At 35.6% G+C, this 27,908-nt stretch overlaps 2 protein-coding genes and 1 long non-coding RNA gene across 4 annotated transcripts; 1 reads left to right on the top strand and 2 right to left on the bottom strand.

The window, feature by feature from the left end:
- Nucleotides 1-6,193: 6,193 nt before the first annotated feature.
- Nucleotides 6,194-8,333, top strand: LOC148206684 (uncharacterized; the record flags this gene model as incomplete). Its single annotated transcript, XM_088108537.1, has 4 exons — nt 6,194-6,532; nt 7,196-7,322; nt 7,490-7,531; nt 7,970-8,333. Coding segments are annotated over 4 exons (717 nt in total), but the record flags the coding sequence as incomplete, so codon positions are not given.
- A 2,099-nt stretch (nt 8,334-10,432) lies between these two features.
- LOC148206683 (uncharacterized) lies at nt 10,433-12,091 on the bottom strand. The gene is made up of 2 exons (XR_015786288.1): nt 11,410-12,091; nt 10,433-10,901 (listed from the first exon to the last, which is right to left on the bottom strand). It is a non-coding gene; the product is annotated as an uncharacterized LOC148206683 (long non-coding RNA).
- Nucleotides 12,092-20,425: 8,334 nt separating this feature from the next.
- LOC124819874 (3-epi-6-deoxocathasterone 23-monooxygenase CYP90C1-like) lies at nt 20,426-26,572 on the bottom strand. Of its 2 annotated transcripts, none has more exons than XM_047291478.2 (9): nt 26,299-26,572; nt 23,071-23,392; nt 22,838-22,987; nt 22,448-22,729; nt 21,651-21,737; nt 21,445-21,523; nt 21,240-21,346; nt 21,001-21,128; nt 20,426-20,938 (listed from the first exon to the last, which is right to left on the bottom strand). In XM_047291478.2, the coding sequence occupies exons 1-9, from the start codon at nt 26,535-26,537 to the stop codon at nt 20,851-20,853; spliced, it is 1,482 nt and encodes a 493-aa protein (XP_047147434.1). In that variant the 5' UTR covers nt 26,538-26,572; the 3' UTR covers nt 20,426-20,850. The 2 variants fall into 2 exon arrangements, with proteins under 2 accessions (XP_047147434.1, XP_087960722.1); XM_088104596.1 differs by having other exon boundaries at nt 26,062-26,445.
- Nucleotides 26,573-27,908: the final 1,336 nt, after the last annotated feature.

The raw sequence follows: 27,908 nt of genomic DNA, 5'->3' as shown, positions 1-27,908 counted from the left end.
CACTATAAATAGAGCTCTTCTTTATGTCTTTGATAGTAATGGAAAACTGAGATTACAAGCAATATTATAGAAACAGATAAAGATTGGGTTTTACTTACTTGTCTCTCCATTCACTCCATTTTTCTCTTCTGCACTCCGGTCGCCTGAAGCCGCCGTACCGCCGTGCTGCCACCTCCATTTTCGGTCTCCAGGGAAGAAGCCTCTGGATTCTCCGTTCTCTTTCTTCCTCACTCACACAGCCTCTGCCACGTTTGCAGAGTTGATATTTTCCCTCTGATAGATTTATCAGAGTTGTGGGCCATGAGCTATTGGGCCGCTTCCACTGCTTGCATCATTTGGGCCACAGATTAATATGGTATCAAGAGCTACTCTGCTTCCGCTACCCCCACTGATTTTCTTGAAATTTTCTGGGTTTGTTCTTTCAGTCTTTAACTTCCATGGAACTGGCAGATTTCAACAACCCTTCCAGCCCTTATTATTTACACCCGGGAGAGAACCCAGGTCTCACCCTCATCACTCAAACTTTAATTGAGAATAACTACTCATCCTGGAGCAGAAGCATGAGAAGAGCTTTGCTGTCCAAGAACAAGATTAAATTCATTGATGGGTCAATAAAGAAACCCCAAAAGGATGACATCCTATATGATGCATGGGAAAGGTGCAACATGATGATACTGTCTTGGGTAACAAAGACTCTTTCACCACAAATAGCCGAGAGTGTCATATATGTGGAAGATGCAAAAGAATTATGGGATGAGCTAAAAGAAAGATTTTCCAAGGGTGATCATTTCAAAATTTCAGACTTACTCCAAGACATACATTCCATTAGACAGGGAGAAAGAGGAGTGAGTCAATTTTTTACTGACTTAAAGATTCTTTGGGAAGAATTGGAGTTCTTGAGACCCATACCCACCTGTACTTGCAAGATTCCTTGCAGTTGTGATCTTTCAAGAACCTTCTTGAAATACAGAGAGATGGAACACGTGATATGCTTTCTAAAGGGATTGAATGAATCCTACAATACAGTAAGGACACAGATTCTGTTAATGGACCCTCTCCCAAACATAAATAGAGTTTTTTTCTCTTATCATACAGCAAGAGAGACAGGAAAAGCATGGGACTGGTGACGTTAAGGTTTTGGCCAGCACTGCTGACAAAAGCAATCAATGGAAAGGACAAGGAAGGGGCTATGGGTCCCGTGGCCAAGGAAGAGGAAGAGGTAGAAACCCAAACTATGGCAAACAGTGTTCCTATTGCAACAAAATGAACCACACTGTGGATGAATGCTACTCAAAACATGGGTATCCACCTTGGTACAAGAAAGGAGAGGGGAGTCAGGACAAAAGGAACGAATGGAGCTCTGCCCATGCTTGCCAGAATACTACTGAACCCGAGGGAGTCCAGAAAACGCAGGTTACAAGTAAAGACAACATATTTGGCTCCATCACTGCAGAACAGATGCAAAAGCTCCTCCGAATGATAGACAAAGAAGAGGAGCCCACTCACAAAATCAACCAAGTTCAGAGGAATGATTTTGAAGACAAACCAGGTAATTCTTCCTGGATAATTGATACTGGTGCCACAGACCATGTGACACATGATAAAATGAACTTTATGACATATCATGAAATTAAACCTATTTCTATAAGGCTGCCCAACAATACTACTCTCATAGCTAAACATGCTGGTACTGTGAAATTCTCTGAGGACCTCATTATTTTTAATGTTTTACATATTCCTGAATTTTATTTCAATCTGATCTCAGTTCAAAGTCTTATTAAAGACTTGAATTGTAATCTAACTTTCTCATCTAAGACTTGCCAGATAAAGGAGAATCATACTTCGAAGATGATTGGATATGCTAAGTCTTGGAGAGGACTTTACTATCTGCAGGATTCTCCTAAACCAGATCAAAGAAATAACTCAAGGAATGCTTTTTCTTTTAAGAAAACTGATGTTGACCTGTGGCACTATAGGTTAGGCCATCCAGGGGACAGGGTCATGAGACAAATATGCCAGAACTTTTCCTATGTTAGTTTAGGACATAATACTATTTGTGATACCTGTCATTATGCTAAACAGAAAAAATTGTCTTTTCAAAGCAGTACTTCTACCACTGCTGAATGCTTTGATATTGTGCACTGTGATATATGGGGTCCTTTCAATGCTCTCTCTGTTCATGGACATAGATATTTTCTCACTATAGTTGATGATTACAGTAGACATACATGGATTTTTTTGATGAATAATAAGGGCCAAACTAGAGATTTACTGCAGAGCTTTGTTATTAAAATTAAAAATCAGTTCAACAAAGGGATTAAGACTATTAGATCAGATAATGGTCCCGAATTTAAGTGTGTGGATTTCTACAAATTACATGGTATTAATCATCAAAGAAGTTGTGTTGAAACCCCTGAACAAAACTCTGTTGTTGAAAGGAAACATCAACATATTTTAAATGTTACCCGTGGCCTCCTTTTTCAGTCTAACGTTCCCAATACATATTGGTCATACGCTGTTAGCCATGCGGTTTATCTTATAAATAGATTACCTACTCCCACTCTTAATAACAAAACTCCCCATGATATGCTCTATAATTCACCACCTACTTATCTTAATCTCAAAATTTTTGGATGTTTGTGTTTTGCTTCCACCCTTGAGCAAAATAGAAGTAAACTTGACCCAAGAGCTAGGAAAGCTATTTTCCTAGGCTACAAATCTGGGGTGAAAGGCTATCTGGTGCTTGACATAAACAGCAAGGAATTACTTATAAGCAGGAACGTTGTCTTCCATGAAGACATTTTTCCTTACAAGTATGTACAGGACAGCAGTTCAAACACAGAAAGTGGCAGGGACAGAGTTGACTCGCTCAGTGATCTCTTTAAAGACCACAGCTACACTGGTAATGACACACACAACAGAACTGACCATGAAGAAGCACAACAAACCACTACTGATGAAGACAGCAGTGACAGTCCAGAAGACAGTCAGGATATGCAAGTGTACAGAAGGTCTAACAGGCCTAGAAAGACCCCTGACTACCTAAGGGATTACATCCATCAGGTCAATCAATCCCTATCATTGAAAAATAACCTTAAAACCCCTTACCCGATATCTAATCTGTTGTGCTATGATAATCTTTCAGCAAAGCATCGAAAATACACCATGGCTGTCACTGGAAGCAGGGAACCTAGGTCTTACAGGGAGGCAAAAGGCATGCACGAGTGGGTAGAGGCCATGCAAAGAGAGATCAAGGCTCTGCAGGATAATAACACATGGGTTCTAACTGAGTTACCCCCAGAAAAGAATGCTATAGGATGTAAGTGGGTGTATAAGACTAAATATAAAGCGGATGGTAGCATTGAGAGATTCAAGGCCCGCCTAGTGGCAAAAGGCTACACACAACAGGAAGGGATTGACTACCTAGACACTTTTTCTCCTGTTGCAAAACTCACCACAGTTAGACTCCTCATTGCTCTAGCTGCCTCAAACAATTGGTTTCTTCATCAACTAGATGTGGACAATGCCTTCCTACATGGAGATCTTAATGAGGAGGTATATATGGAGCCCCCTCCAGGTTTGACTGACTATAATAACGGGCAGGTTTGCAAACTAACGAAATCTCTATATGGCTTGAAACAAGCCAGTAGGCAGTGGTTTGAAAAACTGTCTTCCTTCCTAATATCTGTGAACTACACTCAATCTAGGTCAGATCACTCATTGTTCACAAAAACAACCCCTACAGGTTTCACAGCCCTACTTGTATATGTGGATGACATTGTTTTGACAGGTAATTCTATGATGGAAATCAGCTCCATAAAGGAACTCCTACACAAGAAATTCAGAATAAAGAACCTTGGGGAACTCAAATACTTTTTGGGATTAGAAGTGGCCAGATCAAAGAAAGGTATTCATTTGTGCCAAAGGAAGTATGCTTTGGACATACTGGAAGAGACAGGAATGTTGGGATGCAAGCCTTCCTCCACTCCTTTCTTAAGTGATACAACCACCTTATACAAGATGGACAGCTACCTGGATGACCCAGGTCCCTATCGAAGGTTAATAGGGAAGTTACTCTATCTCACAAACACTAGACCTGACTTATGTTTTCCTATTAATCTACTCAGTCAATTCATGCAGTCACCCACTGATTACCATTATCGTGCCATTCAACACATTCTCAGGTACATTAAATCTAAGCCCTCTGAAGGGTTATTTTTTGCTGCTGACTCTCCTATACAACTAAAAGCTTTCAGTGACTCTGACTGGGCTACTTGCCCCAACACCAGAAGATCCACAACAGGTTTCTGTATTTTCCTAGGATCATCCCTCATTTCATGGAAGTCTAAGAAGCAGAAGACTATTTCCAGATCTTCAACTGAAGCTGAATACAGGGCACTTGCAGCCACTGTATGTGAAATACAGTGGCTTTGCTATCTCTTACAGGATCTCAAAATTGAAGCATCAGGGATACCTGCTTTATACTGTGATAACAAATCCGCGAGACATATAGCTCACAACCAGAGCTTTCACGAACGCACCAAGCATATTGAGCTTGACTGCCATGTTGTTCGTGAGAAAATCCAAGAACGCCTCCTCACCCTTCTTCCCGTGCGATCCGATGAACAGCTTGCTGATATCTTCACCAAATTTCCTCACCGCGTCAAGTTCAAGTCCATTATTCCCAAACTTGGACTGGTGACCATACACCGTCCAGTTTGAGGGGAGGCTGTTAAGAATCAAACTATTTTTGATTCCTTTTATTGTAATATGAACCGAAGTCCATTAGCATCTTAGGTTTTGGTTTTTCTGTTATTACTTTAATTGTTTTCTGTTTTCAAGAGCACTATAAATAGAGCTCTTCTTTATGTCTTTGATAGTAATGGAAAACTGAGATTACAAGCAATATTATAGAAACAGATAAAGATTGGGTTTTACTTACTTGTCTCTCCATTCACTCCATTTTTCTCTTCTGCACTCCGGTCGCCTGAAGCCGCCGTACCGCCGTGCTGCCACCTCCATTTTCGGTCTCCAGGGAAGAAGCCTCTGGATTCTCCGTTCTCTTTCTTCCTCACTCACACAGCCTCTGCCACGTTTGCAGAGTTGATATTTTCCCTCTGATAGATTTATCAGAGTTGTGGGCCATGAGCTATTGGGCCGCTTCCACTGCTTGCATCATTTGGGCCACAGATTAATAAGGGATATTCATATATTCAAAGGAGAAACGCAATGTAGAAATGTATTATGAAGAAAAGATGTTTCCTAATGCGTCTATATGGCCTTGTTCACTTGAATGAATTTGTGAGAGAGTAATTGAGGGGATTTGAGAGGATTTGAAAATAATTTTTTTTTATTGTTTATTTGAGTGAATTTGGAGGTAAATGAGAGTGGATTTGGAAGTAAATTTTTTTAATCTGTCATGTTAATAAAATCCTACACAAATTCTCACAAATTTTACTTTCAAATGCACTCTAATTTACCTCCAAATTCACTCAAATAAACAACAACAAAATTTATCTTCAAATCCCTTCAATTACTCTTCCCCAAATCCCTTCAAGTGAACAAGGCCTACAAGAATGAAAAATAAATAAATTTTGATCACTAATGGAAGCTCTAAAATGCTCCAAAACATATTTTGGTCACCAATAAAAAAAACACATTTATGTCTGACTTGTAAAATCAGACGTTAAAATCAGTTTTAATGTATGACGTTTATAAATCAGATGTAAATTTATGTATGACATCTATACAATAAACATAAATTTTCGTTTAGCCTAAACGTTTCCAACGTAAAAACCTTTTTTTTACGTATGCAGCTTACAGGTTGTAAATATTGACCATTTGATTACAAATTTCACGTGTATTTATTACCTACATGACGTAAATTTAGTGACATGATAAATTGTTTTTATGTTAATGACACGACGTATAGCACATGTGTTTTTACTAATTTTAAGGAAAATGATACTTAGACAACAAATTTTGACAACATTTCGACACAGCACACGTGTCAGCATATGAGCGGTCCACGTTTTGAGGGAAAAAGCTGGTGAAATCTGAGAAAAACTGCTTCAATTGTGACGTGGCGAGGGACGGGCACGGGCAGAGTAAAAGTTGCGTTTCAAATTTGAAATTCATTTTCGAACTTCGTAGAGAGAAGCCGCGCGAACATTGGGGACGGATGCTGTGACCTAGACAGAGAGACGAGAGAGTTGGAGAAAGGGTTCACGAGCGAGAGAGAGACGGAGTGCTTGCCGGAGTGCCGCCGTTCACTGTCGAAGGCCGTGTCGGAGAGATCGAACGCCTCCAGCCCGTTCCGTTTCAGGGGCGCCGCGGGTCCGACGTCGACCGGTCGAAGCGAACACGGCATCGTGTTCCGTCCGTTCCGGCCCAGCGACTTAGGGAGGCGTTGAAGGTGTCGCTTCGTCCCAGCTGCTTCCGTCCCTGTCCCGGAGTGCCGCCGGACCTTTCTTCTAAAGATATTGCCGTCATGAAGAGGCGGATTGCAAATGTTCTTGAACTTGGGGAAACGGTATGTATGTATTTTATCATTCTTAATTTTCTGATTTTTTATTTCTTTGTTCTACTGAAGTATCATTGTAAAATACAATATTTATTTTCCAATTCACTCCAGAGTAGTTGTAGATCATCCATTTGTTTAGGCAATCATTGGATTTTTATGTGGCCAAGGAGTTGTGGAATTTCTTGCTAAGGGTAGTTCATATTCTTAAAAAATATTATCCAGTTAAAAATATTTTACTCTCAAATCTGAACGTGTAAGGAATGTGTAATTTTGACATTGTGCTTTTCAAGTTGGAACAAATAAATACAGAAAATAAGAGAACCCGAATCTGCTGTTGACTCCATAGTTGCGTATGCAAATTTACTTTTAACTTGAGTTGAGTATGGCAACCCTAAACCGTTATCAGAGAAAGCCTGTTAATTGCCATTTTTTCAAAATAAAGGATTAATGGTGTTCATAAAGATAAAAATATAAGAAACAATGTTTAAAGTTATATTTGGCTTGTATCTAACTGCAATTATTAATTTTATATCATGTTCATTTACATGTTCTCTTTATATCTTGTAAATCTTTATACTTGACTAGGCTGGAATTATATATCATATATCTACTTCGTTAAGAGTTTTTTGAGGTTCATTAGTTGGGCAGTATTAACCGATATTCTTCCAATAGGTTTTGCAAGCCTTGAGAAGGCTAAAAGGTAACAGTGACAGAAAGGAAAAAATGTCTGCTGAGACTAAGGTTGTATTTGACCAGCTAACTGAGGATGCTATGAAGCTGATGGAGAATGGTGAATACAGTTGAGTTAATCCCTCCGGGCTTTGTAGATATTATGCATTGTGTAAACATGTAATCATTTAGATAGGCTGATGAGACTCTATGTCATGCGGCTTGTTTTGATTCACTGTTTCTTTAGTTGCTATGCCTACATTATGCTTAACTTTGGCTCCTTGACCTTTTTCGCAGATGTTTATCATGAAAAGCGAGAGGTTTTTGATCGTGAAGCGGGTTAGTGTTATACACTATGCTTTATTCTACTTATATTATGTTTTGTTGTTTCATTATGTTTACATTGTTAACAACATGATGTAATATGCTGTTTGATTTTATAATTTATTTGATTTAACTACTTGGTTTTACTATTATAATACTGTTCAACTTATGTTGTTATTATGGTCATGATGCAAGATAGAACTTATTGTTCTATTATCAATATCATACATGGTGTTTGTTCATTCTTAGTGTTTGGAGAAACTATCTTTGGGCCTCCATATTAGTTAAGTGTTGGATTTTGGGGCAGGTTATTAATTGTCAATTTTTCCTTGGCTCTTCTTTCTTCTTTCTATGATGTTGTCGATATTTAGGTTTATGAGAAGGAGTGAAGGGTGCCTGTTTCGTGGTATTAACTGCTTAATGCTTATGCCTTCTACATTCTCCCCTTTTCAGAAGGATATGAGAAGTTAGCCCGGGCAAAAGAAGGCCCATCAAATCAACATTTGGCTAGTGGAGAAGCCTCTAGCACTGGTGAAGGTGATTATGATATGTTTGCTGACGAGGATGATAACAGTAAGCCATCTATAGATGAAAATAATACAGTTAGTCAATCTTCATCGGACGTCATATTGTGTGGAGGAATGAAGTGTTGCAACATTTAGGGTTGTTACAAAATGGATAGTACGAATGTCATTTATGGATTTCTTATCACTCTTTGAAATTGTGATGATTAGGTTTGAATGTACATATTTTTTGTTACAAATCATCAAAGAAATGTTCAATAAATGACATAATCAATGGTTGAAGATCATTTGCATGTCCAATAAGTGTTAAAAAAAATTCATTAAAAAATCAATGTCATTTTGAAAGTTGGGATTTTCTCGATTTCTGGAAAACCTGCGAAATCTGCAGAATTCTGCAGATTCGCGCGTTCGTTCAAAATTTTGGAGTGAAAATGGGACGTTCGTCCCATTCGCTAAGAGCGTTCGGTCTTTTGAGAAATAGTAATATTAGACGTTCGGTTTCGTGTGTGTTAGCGCTCGTCCAAACAGTACTCCACCTCAGCCTTTTAAACGTTCGGTTTTGATGTAAGAGAAATGGTGGGCGTTCGGTTTCTCAATATTGACTGTATGTGCGTTCGTCCCAAACACTGTTTACCTATTGAGTTTCGTTATCTATGTACGTTCGTTCCAGACGGTGCTTATATATCTTGTTTCGATTGTAATCGTCTATGAACGTACGGCTTTTGACTGCATGTGCGTTCGTCCTTAAAGTGTAGCGTTCGTCCTTTCCTATGAGTGTAGCGTTCGTCCTTTCCTATGAGTGTAACGTTCCTCCTTTCCTATGAGTGTAGCGTTCGTCCTTTCCTATGAGTGTAGCGTTCGTCCTTCCAAATGGTATAACGTTCGGCATTATTAGCGAGTTATGACGTTCGTCAGAGAAGTGTTTCGGCCTGTTGTTGAGCGTTCGTCCGTAGCGTTCGTCCCGTAGCGATCGTCCAGAGAAGTGTTCGGCCTGGTGTTGAGCGTTCGTCCAGTAGCGTTCGTCCATATCAATTTTGTGACGTTCGGTCAAATTGTGTTCCTCCTGGCGTTCGGAAATGACGTACGCCAAAATAGTGTTCGGCTCGGAAAGTGACGTTCGTCCAGATAGCGCTCGCCCAGATAGCGTTCGTCCAGTAGTATGCGTCCAAAGCATTTTGGGACGTTCGGCCAAATAGAGTTCGGCTCGTAAATGGCGTTTGTTCTGTTGTAACGTTCGTTCCTTAAAGTGCCCAGTGAATAGTAGTCGTCCAAATAGTATTCTACAAACTATGTTGTCTAAGTTTATTTTTGACTGTTGCTGTGACCGTTCGTCCTCAACTGTGAGCCGTTAGGACGTTAGGAGCGCATCATTTGGCTGTCAGCATCGAGAAGAGAACGCCCATCCAACAGCAAGCCAGGACGCTCGTCCAGCGCGCAGCGCAGAGGACGCTCGGCCAGCACTCAGAGAAGGCTCGTCCAGCGCGGAGAGGACGCTCGTCCAGAATGTGGACGCTCGTCCAGAAAGTGGACGCTCGTCCAGAGAGCGGAGATCGCTCGCCCAGCTAGCGGAGAACGCTCGCCCAGACGCTTGTCGCCCAGAGGGGACGCTCGTCCAGCGCGCAGAGGAGGCTGCGCAGAGGACGCTCGTCCAGCAAGTGGACGCTCGTCCAGCAAGTGGACGCTCGTCCAGTAATTGGACGCTCGTCCAGAGAGCGGAGATCGCTCGCCCAGCTAGCGGAGAACGCTCGCACAGACGTTTGGCGCCCAGAGGGGACGCTCGTCCAGCGCGCAGAGGACGCTCGTCCAGCGCGCACATGAGGCTCGTCCAGCAAGTGGACGCTCGTCCAGCAAGTGGACGCTCGTCCAGCAAGTGGACGCTCGTCCAGCAAGTGGACGCTCGTCCAGTAATTGGACGCTCGTCCAGAGAGCGGAGATCGCTCGCCCAGCTAGCGGACAACGCTGACTGAGGACGCTCGTCCAGACGCTTGTCGCCCAGAAGGGACGCTCGTCCAGCGCGCACAGAGGAGGCTCGAACGGTAGATGTAAGTATAAATGAAGGAGCCATTCGATCTCTAACAGACCGAACGGTATGAAGATTAAGAACGAACGGTCGATAAACAACAAGCATGAACACAGAGACAAGCCGAACGTCACAGAGGAAGTAAAAATCAGATGAAAGATGGACGAACGACTCTAACAGTGACGTTAAAGACCGAACGGTTTGACAGGCAGAAACAGTAAACGTGCAGAATTCAAAACCAGCAGAAACGCAATTGCAGGAACAGTAAACTCGCACAATAAAGCTATCAGTACAAACAAACGTAAAAATTAAATTTCAAACAATCAACAACAGTATAAATTAAATGGCAGACACACAACAACACAGATCAGATTTCAGAAGAAATTTAATCGCATCAGTATAATAAAATTGACAATTCAGTAACAGGAAATTAAATGACATTGTTCATTCAAATTAAAATTCATTACAATACACAAAGCCAAATTCTCAAGTCTCGTTCTGGTGCTGCCTCGTGCGTTTCCAGCCAGGTTGCCATGCTGTTGTCTCCCATTAGCAACCTTTAATGAATTTCTTCCATCACTCTTTTGCTTCTCTGTCAGATAAAGCCATGTGGGGCCCTCCATTTTGTTTACACTTCTGCATGTTCTGCACACCATCGCTGCCCATGCTGGAATAAACAAGGTCTGTGTCAGCTTTCCACTTCTCTCCCATCTCAACATGTGCATCCAATTCGGCTGGACTTGAAGACGGTGTGTGTTGTCGTTGCTGCTGTTTGATGCAGCTGGACGTGAATGCTTCCAACGTTGCAGCTCCCAAGCTTCTCATGGGCGTGCTGCTGGAACTGCTAGACGGATGGGGTGTGAATGAACAGAAAACGGAAACTTAATACATAGTATTCATATTCAAGCACAATGAATTTAATTTAAACTCTCTTTAAGAAATGCCAGATATTTGAACTAGACAGGAGGTGACCAACATGACAGTAATCCCCAAATCAAAATAACACAGAATTCAATGTATAATAACACTACACCAACACAAAAACTGAAATAAGTGGGTACCTGGGTGCCAGTTTTTGCACACCAAGGCCAACTACGTCCATCACTCTCATTTTGGTGTGGCTTGTTTGTTTTCCCTCATTTCAGCTACTTCTAAGTAATTTGGGAACAATTCTTAACATTTTATTAACAACAGAACAATGTAAGATTAAGCAAAGAAGTTGTATAAAAATTGGGAACAGAACAACATCCACTTGGGAGACGTTTCATACATAAGCAAATCAAATCCAGATACAACATCATCCATGTATTCAACATTCATTGCACTGACAAATCAAAAAAGAAACCAACCTTGAGTGAAGACCACGCGTGGCGGTTGGAACAGAGCCGATTGCCTAAGGTGTGGGTGGGACTGACAACCCGGAAAACCCCTCTTTTTGGTCCTCCGAACATCCCAAACTCCGGCGAATCTCCCGCGGCACTCCGGCGGCACTCCGGGACAGGGACGGAACCACCTGGGACGAAGCGACACCTTCAACGCCTCCCTAAGTCGCTGGGCCGGAACGGACCAAACACGATCCCGTCTTCGCGTCGAGCGGTCGACGTCGGAGCTGCGGCGCCGTCAAACGGAACGGGCTGGAGGGTTTCGATCTCTCCGACACGGCCTTCGACCTTCAACGGCGCACTCCGGCAACCAGTCCGTCGTTCTCTCTCTCGAACTCCCTTACTCCAACTCTCTCGGGCTCTCTCTAGGTTAGACTCTCTCTCAACCTTCACTTCTCTCTAAAATTGTTCAAAAATGAAATTCAAATTTCAAACGCCAAACAAAAACCCCTACCGCTCCCTTTTCATTTCAATTTTTGAAACGCGCAACCCAGACTGCCCGTGCCCGTCCTCGCCACGTCAGCGTTGAAGCAGATTTCTATCAGACTTTCTCAGACGCAGCAGCTTTTTCCTGCAAAAACCTCAACCACTCAAACGCTGACACGTGTCCTGTGTCGAAATGTTGTCAAAAAACGTTGTTCGAGTATCATTTTCCTAATTTTAATAAAACGATTTACAAATATTTAACATGGTAAATATATATATATATATATATATATATATATATATATATATGATTTTAATTATTTTTTCATTTACTAATTTATAATTTTAATAGTTTATATACAATAATTCTATAAACGTGCATTACGTAAACATACAAGAAAAGTTGAATTTATCCATGGACAAAATATGTCAATAATCACAAAAATCCATTTGTAAAGTAGAATTAATAACAATTTATGGACGATAAAAAGTACATCAATAAAATATTTATTAATAAATTTGAACAATGAATAAAAAAATCTATCGATAATTACACAGTAAAAAGTTATCGATAATTATTTGTCACCAACGAATTTTTTTTGATAGTAAATATCATGATTTAGTTATTTTCTCATTTTATTCTTATTTTGTTTTTTCTCTTCTTCTTTTTTTTCTTCTTTCTCCTTATTTGTTCTCGTCGTCACTATTGTCGAGTTTGTTGTCATAGTTGCGTCTATCAGTGTGTTCACAACCTTTATCTCATCCTCCTATTTCCTTTTTTATTTTTATCATTCTCTTTCTCTCATCACTATTGATGTTGTAAAAATTGTTATTGCTGCCATGATTGTTATTGTTGTCACTGTTGCCTCATCTTTTTTTTCTTCTTCCCCTCCTCTCCTTTTTTTTTTTTTCTCTCTATTTGTCTGTCCATTTTATTAATAGATTTGCCAACAAAATTACCTACAGACTACCAAAAATTCAATTACAAACAAATTTATTAACAAATTTTAAACATTCAATTACCATGGATTTAAAAAAAAAAACTTCACCGACAAATTTTAGCATAATATAGTGAAAGCTAAAATGAAAACTTTTAACGTCTGTTCTACTATAAAAATTTACCAATAAAAAAGATCATCGATAATAAAAATTTTATATTGCTGATAGATTTTACCGTGTGATCCATCATGAATGGATATCTCTATCGGTTTAAATTGTAAATTTTATATGTAAAAATTGACAAAATTTTGTTTTACCAACAATTTTTTTTATCAATAAATATTATTTTACATACAATTTGTTTTTCAATTAAATTGTATTGATGATATAATATTTTCTATTTATCAACACACATACTATGTAATGTGTTCAGTAGTACCAGGTACTTTTATGTGATGCCTCAAGCTTGTGGAGCCACCAAACAAGTAATCAAGAAAAGAAGAAAGATGAAAAATGTAGTCATAGTATTGCTTTATATAACAAAACTTAAAATGAAAAAGCACCCAAAAGTTTTAACGAGATAAAATTTCTTAATAGAATGATTGATTGGCACATGCATCGAGAAACCGTTAAGGAAATGATAGTAAAACCACTTATTGCTTTCCAGAAGAAAGTGTGGAGTGTGAAAGTAAACTCCATGAACAAGCTTCCCATAAAAAAAGAGAGAATTGGATTCCTCCGTATCTTGCATTGCCTATGCCAACTTCTCCGAACATTTCTTCAACCACAAGTTTTTATAAAATAAAAACTAGTGCATTTATTGTTTTAGGTTGCCAATTCTTCACACACTTTTCTTTTTTCTATATATATTTATTTGTTTACATAATATATTAAAGGCTTAAATACTTACTTCGTTCCCATGTTAAAAGGTAAATTTCTGTGTAGTACTCGGTTTTAAAAGTGTAGACATTAGGTCTCAAAGTTGTTAAAATCGTATGAATATAGTCCCTTTCGTTAAATGGACAGTAACGGAGTTAACTTCCAACTCACATGGCAAAGAAATCTGCATTTTTTCTTCTCTCTCCTCTGCCTTTTCTTGAAATACCCTTAACTTTTTCTCTCTTTTCTATATTTTTATTAAATATTTTTTTCTCTCTGTCTTTGCTCTGCAACATCTACCTCCCAAACAACCATTTCTCCAGTGAGTTCCCTCCGAGTCTCACTCGCCTCGCTCATCTCACTTGCTTGAATCTCTTATCCAAGAACTTCACCGGTCAAATCCCTTTCTCCGTCAACAACTTAACCCACCTCACCGGCCTCTTCTTGGAACACAATGGCCCGCAGGAAACGTAGATCTTTGTGTCCTGCCGTTGAAGGCTTGCAACCCCTTTTTCTCGGCTCTGGCGCCGTCTCCCTCCTCCAATTTGACCCGGGCCACGACGCGTAAGAAGTCCAAGAAGCTCTTCATGGGCGTCATTGTCACAATCGTTGTCGGGCCCATTCTCGTCGCGGCGTTGCTGCTGCTGTTGTGCCTCCGCGACGACAGCCAGCGAAACTGTCGAAGCCTGTTACAGCAGCACGTGCCATGCCGGTGGAGGCAGGAACGACGTCGTCGAAGGAGGATATCACTGAGGGTTCTACGGAGGCTGAGAGGAACAAGCTGGTATTCTTTGTTTTATTTGAAGATTTCACTTTCAGTGTTTTATTTGAATTCATCTCTTTGAGGGGGGGGGGTTTGTTTTTAATTGAAGCCTCAGATTCGGCCGAAACCTGAATCAAGCTTGCCAACTGCAGTGAATGGATCCTGTAGGCCTTACAGTATTGCAGACAGATCACCAAGATTGATCTCAAAGCCTCTATTAGTTGTTGAAACTTCTGAGCACCTCCATCCACCAAAATACGCAGTTTCTGGTCAAATAAATACTCTGTAATTTGTAATTTGCTTTTCCTTGTATGGTTTAGTTGTGTTGGGTACCTAGTCAAATGGGGCAAAGTGGGGACAAATAACTTGCACTCTATGTGTTTGTGAATATGCCAATGTATATTTTACCAACATGGAGCCAACATTCATTTGATGGTTTCAACCTTATTCTATGTGATGCTGAAGTATTTTGCAGAAAAGTAGTCTTAAAGGGTGGCCGTGAAGTATTTCAACACAATTTTATTACTTTTGTTGTTGTTATTGCCATGAAGTGTGTGTTGGGTGATTAGCTTATTTGCATGAAGTGTGTGTTGGGTGATTAGCTTATTTGCGGGCAGTAGCATGGAGGTGTTTTCTAAGTTGATAATGGAGGTAGATTTTGTAGGAAAAGCATTTAATAAAGATATAAAAAAAAGCTGGGGCATTTCAGGAAAAGGCATAGGAGAGAGAAGAAAAAATACAGATTCCTTTTACACGTGAACTATAAGTTAACTCCGTTCGTTACTGTCCATTTAACGGAAGGGACTCAATTCATACAATTTTGACAATTTTGAGACCTAATATCTACATTTTTAAAACGGGTACTAGACGAAAATTCACCTCTTAACATGGAGACAAAATAAGCATTTAAGCTTATATTAAATAAGAATTCAAATATAAATTACAAGTTTCATATTAGATAAAAAAAATGAGTAACATATAAGAAAAACAAGACAAAGTGGTATTTTCTATCTCATTTAAAAATAATTCTAACAATAATATTAGAACAAATTATTTGCCATGGTGAAAACTATTTATCTAAAAGTTAATTTTTTTTTTCATTGGAACAAAAGAATTTTCAAATCCAATTTTTGAATATATTTAAAAACTTAATTATTTAGGTATGGTGGTGAATCTTTTATACAATTAGTTTAAAATGGTAAGTTTTTTTTTATCAGCATTAGTTTAAAATTTCATATTTAAACAGCTTCGATTAGAAATTGAAGTATGATTTAAAAACATTAAATTAAATAAAAAATAATTGGATGATATATAAAAAAATCCATAAATATATCTCTTATATTAGTTCATAACTAGTCTAATTTCATTATTATATTCCAATACAATATCCCAATCTAGGGCATAGATTAAGGAGAAATATTTGGTGCATAGAATTGATGTCTTCTCTTGGAATAATTAGACCGTTGTAAAAGTGCATGGGTTTGAAAAACTTTAGCCACTTTGTGGGTTGGGAGCATCATGAAATGGGTTTGAACAAGGTGTTATAGATGAATCAGTCCATGCCACCAAAAAAGAAGCCTTTCACTATTTCTAATTGGTAGTTCTTACTTTGCAACTTTGCGCCAGTTAGGTAAATTGCCGCTTATTTTAAAAAATAAATATACTGAATGATATCATCACAACATCATGTCCACCAATCTGTTTCTGTAATTGAAAAACTACCGAACACAACTTTTTATATGAAACCAAATTTAGTAAAGAAAATAACTTTTACAATATAAAACAATTATGTTATGGATACAGTATAACTGCTCAATCAATCATAAATAAAGCTATTAACAGACTTTTGATTTCATATAAACAATTAATTGGATTACAAACTAAAGCAACAATGAAAATAATTTGTTTGAATCGTAATTAGATTAATGTTAATCAGAAGTTTATTTCAAAATCTACGAATATAAATTTGATATTAAGATTGTTGGTTATTTTTATTATGTATTTATTGTTGAAATATTTGAATAAACATTAACCTTAGCATTAAGTTTTTTTTGCAAATAATACGTGACTTGACCGAACGAAAAGGAACAAAGACAACCTTAACTTAATCTTAAAATTTAAAAATTATTTGTGGAATCTTAAAACTTGAAAATTATTTGTGGAAGAAGACTTAATCTCGATCCTGAAATTATGAAAAAAAGTACATTGAATGTTGATAAAATTATTGATAATGCATATATATAATTGTAATAAAATGACACTGAATGTTTGGAGTGTGGTTTTGATGTGCGAAGAGAGTGATTCCAAATGAAAGTTGTTTCTCTAAACATATATATTGTGTTTCTTAGCAGGGAAATTATGTTGTTGTAGTCTGTCAGAAAAAAGTGTAACATAAAACGGTGAGGTAGTTAATTAGGGTTTCTACGTACCTTATAATAATTGGAGTAGTCAGCCAATGGAAGCAAGGAGCAATCATTTTCCATTAAAAATGGTAAAGAAAGTGGGAACATTAAAATGGATAAAGAGCACGGCAAGTTCTAAGGCATCACCAATTACCACTGGACTTCAAACAATCATTACTTCATTCCATGCTTTCTTCATCTTTCTTCTTTATGCTATTCAATTTATTCTAGAAATTTCATTCTGAAAATTTTATTTCAGAACATCTTTTGCATGTATTTTGAATATTTTGTTTCAAAAATCTCATTTCAGAAATTTCATTTCCGGGATTCTATTCCGAAAATCTCGTTTCAGAAAACTTTTTTACGATTTCTTTTTTCGGAATATGTCATCCAGAAGTCCCTTTTTGTTTTCAAATAATAAAATTATTATTTTTAAAATTTTATGAGTGTAGGAAGAAATTCTGGGCGTGCAGGAAGTAAAGGCCACAACATTTTCATCAATGACCCAGTGGTTTCCTTAGTAAAGAGAAGGGCCGTTTGTTCCGCGTAGAAAACATTACTAGGGTGTTTCATCTACACCTCCAACATCTCACATCTCACCCTTCGTCTAATTTTAACCTTTTAACATCTCATTCTTCATCTCTAACTTTTTCAAAAATTTTATTTTTAATTTTAATAAATATCTTTTTTATTTTTTTCTCTTTCTCTCTACACCACTTTAATAATAATTTAATTTAATTTAAAATTCAAATATTATTTAATATAATTTTATATTTTAATAATTATTAAAATATGATTTATATTATAATAATTGTTATATTAAAAATATAAAAAATGAAAGAATTAAAATAAAAAAAATAAAAATAAAATTATATTAAATAAAATATTTAATACATTTAAATATATTAAATTATATTAAATTATATTAAAATAATAAATTAAATTAAATAATTATTAAAATTTAAATAAAAAACAAAAATTTTAAAAACAATTATTTATCAAATATTAAATAAAATTATATTAAATAAAATATTCAATATATTAAAATATGAAATTAAATTAATTCATTATTAAAAATTAAATAAAAATAAAATTTAAAAAACAATATCGAATATCCGGATTTCTATATCCGATTAACAAATCTTTTTAAAGTTTTGTTTTTCTTTTAAATTTTAATAATTATTGAATTTAATAGCCCTGCACCCACATTACTACTTTCTTCTAGCCCTGTTCCTTTTTTTCACCCATAACTTTGAAATTTAATAGAATATCCCTTTATATTACTTTATTAAAAAACTTAGTTCTTTCTAAATATGTTAAATATCTTTTTAAATTAGGTGTTCAAAATAGGTTTAAGAACAACCTACGGGAATACATACAAGATTTATGGTTTGTGGTACTCTACAATTTATTTAGACTCACATAATATATATATATATATACATAATATATATATATATACATATATATATATATATATATATACATATATATATATATATATATATACATATATATATATACATATATATATATATATACATATATATATATATATATACATATATACATATATATACATATATATATATATATATATACATATATATATATATATATATATATATATGTATATATATGTATATATATATATATATATATATATATATATATATGTTTGAAGATATGTTTGAAGAGTTAATGAAAATTCTTACAACTTGGGTTGGTGTGAAAGATAATTGTTTCAAGCAGGTTATATGGAATTAAACTTGTCATATGAGTAAGTAAGAGATCATTTGATAAATACAAAATATTTTAATCCAATTCAATGTAGCAGTCTTTAGGTTCATTAGATGATATTGTGTATTGTTGAATGCAATGTGAAGAGATGTGAACTATTTTAGAACTTAAATGTGTTTTGTAATTTTATTCTTTTAAATATGTTAGTTTATCATGAGTTATGGTTGTAGTTTTTCATTTGTTATGATCATGTATTATACAATAATATAGAATAGTGCAAAAGATAATACTTAATAATAAGGGCTTGAGGAAGGTTCAATGATGTAGATATTTTGCATATGTACCTAACATGTTAATATTTGTCTAGGTGATATGTTAGTTTTAGCCATCTTACACTTAATTATTTATTTAATTTATTACTTATAATTTAAGTTGAAGTGACACTTTATTAGTAAGTAGTCCATTATTCTTCTATTATATGCCTAACTGGTCAATCTCGGACAGCCAACCATCAATTGAAAAGTCAAACCCCAAGATCGATGACTAGTTTGGGTTGAGCTTCTCTAGGCAAACTTCTTTGGATGAATTCCTCTGGACCGAGCTCCTTTGTCTACTACTTTAGGTCGAGCTCTTCTGAGCCGAGCTCCTCTAGACCAACCACTATAGGCCGACCTCCTTTGGTTGTCCATCCTTTGGCCGACTTGGACATATCACGTGATCAAACACTTTTGATCGACTATCTTGATCAAACAACCTTGCCGACCAGTTAAGAAGGTCATTAACAAGAATGGTGATCATAAATCAACCTTTTAATTGTTAATTAAGATATAATTGAATCATGATTAAGTCGACAAAAAGGTAAAAACTTATAACTACTTTATATAAAGATCTAAGTATGATTTTGATGTACATGCACATAACATGCATCACTACATAATTGCTAATCGATCTGTCATCTATTTCACTTTATTTTTGGTTTAATTTTTTTATTATAAATTTCAAATTGGTTGTCATTTATTTTTTAAGACAATAGTTATAAATTTATTTCAGTATCACCTTTACTAAATACTCACTCTATTCTAAATTCTTTTGTAATTAACCGCAAATAAATCAGGTAAAAGAGAGATGTCCTCAGCAATCATTGCAAGATACAACCCAATTAGGTGAAACGTAAGTATTATCTGTTTAGTTGTGCAACAATTAAAAAGAATACAATAGAGAAGAGTATTTCTATATTTTAGTAATTTATTTATTCATTTTTTTATATGTGTGAGAAAGTATTATACAACAAATAAAATGATTATGTTCCAACGTAATTCGATAGTGTGTGTTCTTAGCCATTTCTCAATACATGTGATAGATAATTTTGAGGTTTGAATAATCGAGGTCTAAAATAAAAATATTCTCTCAACACGTCTCTGTCAAAGTTTTGGAACCTGAAAAGAGACCGAAGTGAGATGGGGAATGCAAAACAGGAGCTTGGGTTGGCAGAACACTGGGCGTTGATTTGGAGGAAAGTCACGTGACAACCACATCGCATGATGTTGTGGTAGTTGTACGAAACTTTTCGAGCGGAAATAGATAAGGAACCAACGGTGGGAACAGACAGTGAGCACAAATGAGAGTGACTTGCCTTAACAACTGTTTAATTTAATTACCATTTACAATTAATGTTATTAGGAATTAAGCATAAACGAAAATATCAGTTTATTGTAGCTAATGTAATTATAATTTGTCAAGTAACAGAAATAATAAAATGGAAAGCGTTGATTTTGGGAAGGATTTGAGAAAGGGAAATAAGAGTGAAGTAAAAGAGAGAGAGAGAGAGAGAGTATTTGCATGAAAACATATGATTGTTAATTGTGGGATCGAGTAGCAGGTACAAGAGTTGTACAAATCCACTAATTGAGAGAAGAACAGTGGGTGGTGGAGCACGAGCCCATATCATGGCATGGGACCATGAGAACAACAAAACCCACATGGATATCCAAACCCACCACAAACGTTACAAAGGAATCAAACACAAAAATTTAATGGACAGAGACTCAAGATCAGAGTTAGCTTCAATAATTCCCACTTGCATTCAATTTCTCAATATTATTATAGGAGGGCCCAAAGCCACCTTTCTCTAAAAATAGATGGGACATTAGAGCTAACAACGATACACACTCCCTTTTTTCCTATACTTTTTTTACTCTCTACACTCAAACAAATATCTACACCTATCTATATCATATCACTGTACATTCCAATTAGCTGTTAATTAATGCTTGTTACACTAATTGGGAGCTTCCTCTTCATCTTCACGGTTGGAAAGTAGATTATTTCATCCTTCTCCGCCACCCATCTGCATAGTACAAACCAAATCATAAACTGCCTTTTTCATTTTTCTATACAAGTTGTTGTTACCTGTAAGTGGTAACAAGATGGTGAAGGAAGATAGATAGCTCTAGCCTTGACAGTTCTATTCCAGGACACAGTCTCTGTCCACCACCAAATGGTGTAAACCAATTGTTATTAGCTCCTCCTCCGGTTTTCTGTACTCATAAATAACTCATTATCAGTTTACGCTTTCTTTATATATATATATATAGCTACCATATATATCACACACTTTTTTATGCTTGATTGCTTCTTTCCTGACTTACCTCCCATCTCCAAGGATCAAACTTAAAAGGGTTTTCGTAATTCATCTCATCCATATGCACAGAAGTAAGAGATGCCACAACACACCAATCCTTAGGAATCAAATACCCTACACACGGTCAAAATAGTCAAACTGCATCAAATTCTGTACAAATGCTTCGGGGCCAAATACCACAAATCATTGCCTCCTTTTCTTTACAAACTTACCTTTGATTTCAACGTCTTTCACTGCTTTTCTCCAAATCGCATTCACAATATTTGCCATTCTCAGAGTTTCGCTGATAACCTTGTGAGTGGTAAATGAAAGACAGAAAGAAAAAAAAAACCTGTCACATGGTATTTTATACAAGATAATTTTATGATAATAGGTTGGAAATTGATTTTTCCTTCTATAGCTACCGTAAGAGGCTCACATTTTGTGTGAATGGCAGTTGAAGGTAGTCACTCCATACATAATCCTCTGCACTGTTCTTCCGCCTCTTCAATTCCATGTTCTCTTCCTGGTGTCAAACAATCAAATATAAATTTAGTTACTTAACATGGATTTTGAATTATATTCTCAATAATAAAATAACCACACTAAGAGTAGAAAAAACTGTAACTTTTCTTTCGCCGAGTTTTCACCGAACAAAGATTAAGGAAGAATAAAGTGAGTGTGGTGATTGGGAAAACAAAAGGGTATGTGGTGGAAGCATTTAATCGGTGGTCCTAATTTCAGAGGCGTTGAATATGTAGCATAGCCAAAAACACAACAAACTTCCACATTCACATCCATGTTAGCCCCACTCCAAACTCGTATATGCTTCATAGTGCTCCAAAGGAAAATGACTTGTTAGAGTACTTCAAACACTTCTTTATCGTGGCCCGTACCGCACACGAGCACCAATCTGTAGGGTCCATCAAATTTTTTCTAGATTCCATTCATGTTCACCATACACATTCAATGCTTTCAAATATATTCCTAATTTTATCTCCAAAAGTTACGAAGCACTTATGTAGAACAATAACATAAACCATAAAAATGAGAAAGTTAAAAAAACTCTTCTAGTTATTGTCTTTAAATCTTGAGTGAAATGTTATAGCTAGTTGCTGTCGAATTTCCCGAAAAGGATCGTGTCGAATATTTTTGTTCCATCGTTATAATAATTTAAAGAACAAAAAAAGAAAGCGTTGATTATGTATAGTATAATTAATGAGTGAGAAAATGTACCAGTAATTTGGATAGGGCAAGGGGAGAGTCACTGAGAAATTTGACAGCCATGGTCATAGCCGTGGGAAGAGTCTCCTCCCCAGGGATCATCATCTCAATTATGTTCTCACAGATATTTTCTAACATGTTAGAGATAGTGTTGCTATCACCAATATCCCTTAAGAGCACATCCACCACATCATTTGCTGCACCTCCTTTCTCTTCTGAATTCTTCTTCTTATGCATATTATTGTTCCTTTCCTCTATTACCCTCTTCACTATTTTCATCATTCTTTCCTTAGCCTGCACCATCCATCCATTAATTCATTAATTAATTCAACGACTACTACTAATACAATATCCCTACAAAAAGTGAAATTTCAATGATTTTTGTCATGGGAGAGAAATAACCTTCAAGGATTTATGTAGTCTTGTTCCAGGAAACTTGAGGGGTAAGCAAATCAACCCTTTTATGAACTCTTCAAATTCTCTCTTCAAGAAGTCTAAATCTTCACCGGGACCAATGCTAAGCAGAACTTTAACCAGAATAGTGAATGTGATCTGATATATTAAGAGAATTGATTGGTGAGCAAAGATTTGTAGTTTTGTTTGGTAGAATTTGATGAAATTAAAATAAAGTGGACCTTTTTGACTTGATCTTGAACGTAAATTGGTTGGTGGGTCCAAGTTGCAAAGCATTGTTTAACAGAGTGTTGAATATCTGTAGTGATTCGAGCTTTGAATTGAGGGGATCGTAGGAAGCCTCCAAGGAGTGAATGAATTTTCCTATGCATGTTCCCGTTCATTTGGAGGATGGAGTAGTCTCCCATTAGTTCTCTCACAGATTTTGGATAAGCAGGGACGAATATGTTCCCCTGGTTCTGCAGAATCACCTTGTTCACTTCTGGGTCTGTGGACACAATCACACCAGTTCCCAAAATGCTTGTCTTAAATACACTACCATACCTGCACACAAATATTCACACCCAGATTCAAAATTTCACTCATCATCTTCCTCTCTTTCTCATTCCTACAAGATTTTCTTTGGTTTAATTCTCTTTTTCTTCCCACAATATGAACAAAAGCTTTGTTTTTTAATCCTTCTTTTTAACTTTTATATATATCATCTTTCATTATTTTCAGATCTTACTAAATTTAGATGGTAGAAACTGTAAAAAGAATAAAATTTTTGTATCTGTAAAATTTTAAATCTTACAAGCCGGTTTTTGGAGATGAATTAGGTTTAAAATACACAATTAAACGTTTACTTTATAAAGTATTACCTAAAGAATACGAGAAAAATTAAATTAAATTCTCTTCTTTTAACAGATAAAGAGATAATTTACTAAAGGACTTGATCCTTAGATGTAGCTCATAGTTCTATCACGGAACATCAATCAGACTTGTATTCGTATTTTCGAACTTCGTTTTCAACCATAACAACAAATTTTCGCTCTCTGAAAAATGCATCAGAGAGCGTTTTGAGCTCTAAACTGTGGAGGTAGATAAACACTTTACAAATTACAATGGAAACGAAATCTTCATCAAAAAATGTAACACCCTTTAATAGTTAATTGCTAAACATGCTATATATATATTTTTATTAGAAAACGATAGTAATTATCTAACACAGCCTAAATTTTGTCCTACAAAATATTAACCCTGTATTAAAATTCGACTTAATAACGTTTTCCCTTTAATTTAAAATACACGCGATTTTACTCTCAACTTTCGTTTGAGTCAACTAAACTTTTATTTTTGAAATCTAGAAAAACCGTTTAACATCTTTTATAAAAAAAATGTTTATGAGTTTATGATATATTTAGAATATAAAATAATTTAAAATTTTCAAAAAGCAAAACATGTAGGAAAAGAAATTATAGAAATCGAAGGAACTTTTAGAAAATGAAACAAGGATTGGATTTGGATGGTAAAAACTCTGCGTGAAATAATATCTATGTTTTGAATAATAGAAGAAAGTTTAAAGAAATTTAATAAAATGAATTTGTGAAGACTTTGAACAGAAAAAAAAAATGAAAAATCAGACTATTTAAGTGAAAGAAATTTGATAGAAGGAGATGTAGTATTTTATTTTTCTTCTGAGTAAAAGAACTTAATCGACTCAAATAAAAGTGAGAAAGATAAACTAAAAGGGAAATTGAACCTGAACAATGTTTGTGGTTACTGGGTACAGAAGCAACTGCAACTACAGTTCTACAATCCACTAAAGTCCAAAGGTGAATCTAGAATAGCTCCAGTTATGGCAGAAGCAGGCTTTTCTGCTCTTCCTTCTTTGGATATGCTATTCTCTCTATAGAAGCTGCAAGCCTACAACGGTACAACCATAAATGGTTCATATCTATTAATTATATCACGAGGGCTTTAATGTTCTGAAACATATATGGACCTCCGTGATCTGTACTAGCATATATATCTTCACCTACGTTCATTCAATTCCATTTCAAGCCTTGTGTCATTTCGCCACGCTAGCTGCTTTCCCCATCTACAAACTGCCAAATACCCTTTTCCATCACTTCATTCAAAGGTAATATGTTCCTTCACTACTTCTTACTGCTAATTTACCCCCCTTGTTATTTTTCCTGTCATTAATTTCTAGTTCGTTACTTCAACCTTCCACAGAGTGAAACACATAATGGTAAAACTGGCTTTTCTCTGTTACATCTGCATAAAGCCTCTCCTTCACTGTCTCCATGCCAGCAAAATAAAACCTTTGGGCTCAGAAAAATGTTAACTTTTACGGAAACAAAGACTTTTATATAAACAAGTGTTTTATCAGACACCAAGAAAAGAAAATACAGAATTACCCAATGATTTCAGTCTCACTAAAGGATAACAATTCAGATTAATAAGCCTATGTATATATCACAACACTTACGATATTTATCACTTTAAACATTTCATTAATTGTTTTATCAAATCCTATTACCAACCTTTTTAGAACTCTTTTTTTTTTCTTTATCTATCTAAATATCAACTAACAGTTAATTAGATGTTTACTCGCCGTTACTTAACACGTTAGCCAGATTATCCATGCATATATTTATCTAAAAACAATGTCATTTATTTCTCCCAATCATGTAAAACTCGAAGTTTTTCCATGGAGGCTGCTGAACTGAGTGCAGGTATATATATAAATCATAAAAAAAAGTTATAGATACAGGCCAGTTGAACAGTTCCTTTCTGAACATTTGAAATCTAAAAGTTAAAAATCTTAAAACTCCAGAAAGAAAGAACTAAAATATTTGCTTGTTAATACAAGTTAAATATTTGCTTAAGATTAAAGGTCAGAGAAATGCTACTTTCTTTTTCTCCATTTGGTTGAACAGCGTACGTGTGGACCACGTACAAGGACAGAATTGCCACTAACACATGATCACCGATAAAAATATGCGAACATTGTAAAGGACCACACAGAGTTGTTAAAAGTTGGGCCTTCACAAAGAATAGACTAGAAAGTAAGGGGATATGTCCATGGGGACAGAGACTTTTAGTGGTTTTTATTTTTCTGCTATATATATATATATTTTATGAATATATATATATATATATATATATATATATATATATACGTGTGTGTATGGATATATATACCTAATAAGGAATCAGAAACATACATATCTGTATTATAAATTGACCATTGATAGTTGTTGTCACTCGGGGAAATCACTTATGTGCATCAATGATGTAATGCTCCAACCATAAGTAAAGGAGCAAAGAGAAGGGAAAAAGAAAAATTGTGTTGGATGAGCATGCATGTCATCAGCCTCGTGGAGAATGAAATAAGAGAATGCAGAAAAAGAAAAGTAAGAAAAAAGGAGGAAAATTAAGTGAAAGGAATGGAAGAGTCTTACAGAGACTTGCGTTTTTCCATGAAGCTGACAGGGTTGGAGGTGTAGCCACAAGCAATGAACTCAAGGGTTTCTCCGAGTAAAGGCCAACCTTTGTTACCTCTTGGAACTTTCCCCTTCTTCTTCTTCTTCTTCTTCTGTTTCACCCTGTCACCGTTTTCCTTTTTGACACACAGAAACCAGTAGCAGCACCATGTAAGGACGATACCCATCAGAGTCCACAGTCCAATAATCCATTCCATGTGACACAGAATCAAACAAACCCTTGTAGGAATAGGTTGTTGAGGGGTTGTGTGAATAGGTTGTTGAGGGGTTGTGTGAATGAGTTTGAGTTCATGCAGAGGGGAAAAAGAGAGAGAGAGAAGGAGGTATTGAATGTTTGGAAGAAACTTCTTTTTGTCCTTCCTTATAAATGAGAGTGGGGTTACACATATTGAGAGGGAGATTCTGAAGATCTAGGGCTTCAAGCAATCATTTAATGTGATGGCCTTATTGGGTTCACCTAATCAACCGTGATCGTTTATTTTGTCTTCACTCAATTTAGATAGTTCTTAATCCCACTTCTTTCCCATCTCCTACTAACCCCACCCATGCCTTTGCCTTCTTCTACCTCCCTTCCAATTATTTCTCTCTCTCCTCATACACCTTATCTCTCTTCCTTTAATCTATAAATAATTTATTTCTCACATCATTTATTACATTTCTCCTTTCCCTCTTCTTCTATTCTTTAATGCACCTTTCTAATTCAAAAATCATCCTTCGTCTACATTACTAAATTAAAAAAACTTAATCAAATATTTTCATCCATGTTTTTATCAATTAAATTCATTTTAATAACTTCCACTCATTATAATTTTCACGATCCCGATGTCCAACAATCATCTCTCTCAAGTATAAATAAATCTTGGTACACTATATATATACAACTCCTTGTAGACACCACAAAATAAAGTTTTATTTCACTTATAGAAGTATAAACTGAAAGAGAAGTAGATTAGAAAATAAGTAATTAATATTTATATATTTTATCATCATGAAACATAAACCTATATATCACAAAACGAACCGACATCTATACAGTAACTATAATTTTATGAAACATACAATATTTATAAAATAACTTATTTTAATAACTACATTTTAATATTTAAAAATTAGGGTTATATACTTTAATATCATTAATCTTATTTAATTGAAAAAGATTCTTGACCGCAGAAAGGCGCATAAACCTTACGCCCGCCCGAAGTGCTTTTTATTTTCTTATTTAATTATAGTGAAAGTGGTGTCATACTTATTAATTCAATAGCGCGTTTAATACATTACAAATATTTAATCTGTTTTAAAATGTAGCCGGTTTCATTTCATTCTTTGCTCAGAAAAAAACAAGAAAATAGGTTGAGTTTTTCCTTCCGTATTTTAGTATATAAACATATATTATGAAAGTGAATTAGAACGTTAAAATCTATTTTAATTCAGATTTTTTCCTATCATACTATTATTGTTAGGTTATTGTCAAATTTTATTATGGATAAAAATAAAATAAAAGTATAAAATATATAATGTTTTGAATGAGTAAATGAAATATTTAAGGTGGTGGTGGGTCCTGTGATGTA

Source organism: Vigna umbellata, chromosome 1 (genome assembly GCF_029865625.1).
Source record: "Vigna umbellata cultivar VRB3 chromosome 1, Vumbellata_1.0, whole genome shotgun sequence".
NCBI classification, from domain to species: Eukaryota; Viridiplantae; Streptophyta; class Magnoliopsida; order Fabales; family Fabaceae; genus Vigna; species Vigna umbellata.
The sequence above is the reverse complement of the archived record's forward strand: the minus strand, read 5'-3'. Positions and strand labels throughout refer to the sequence as shown.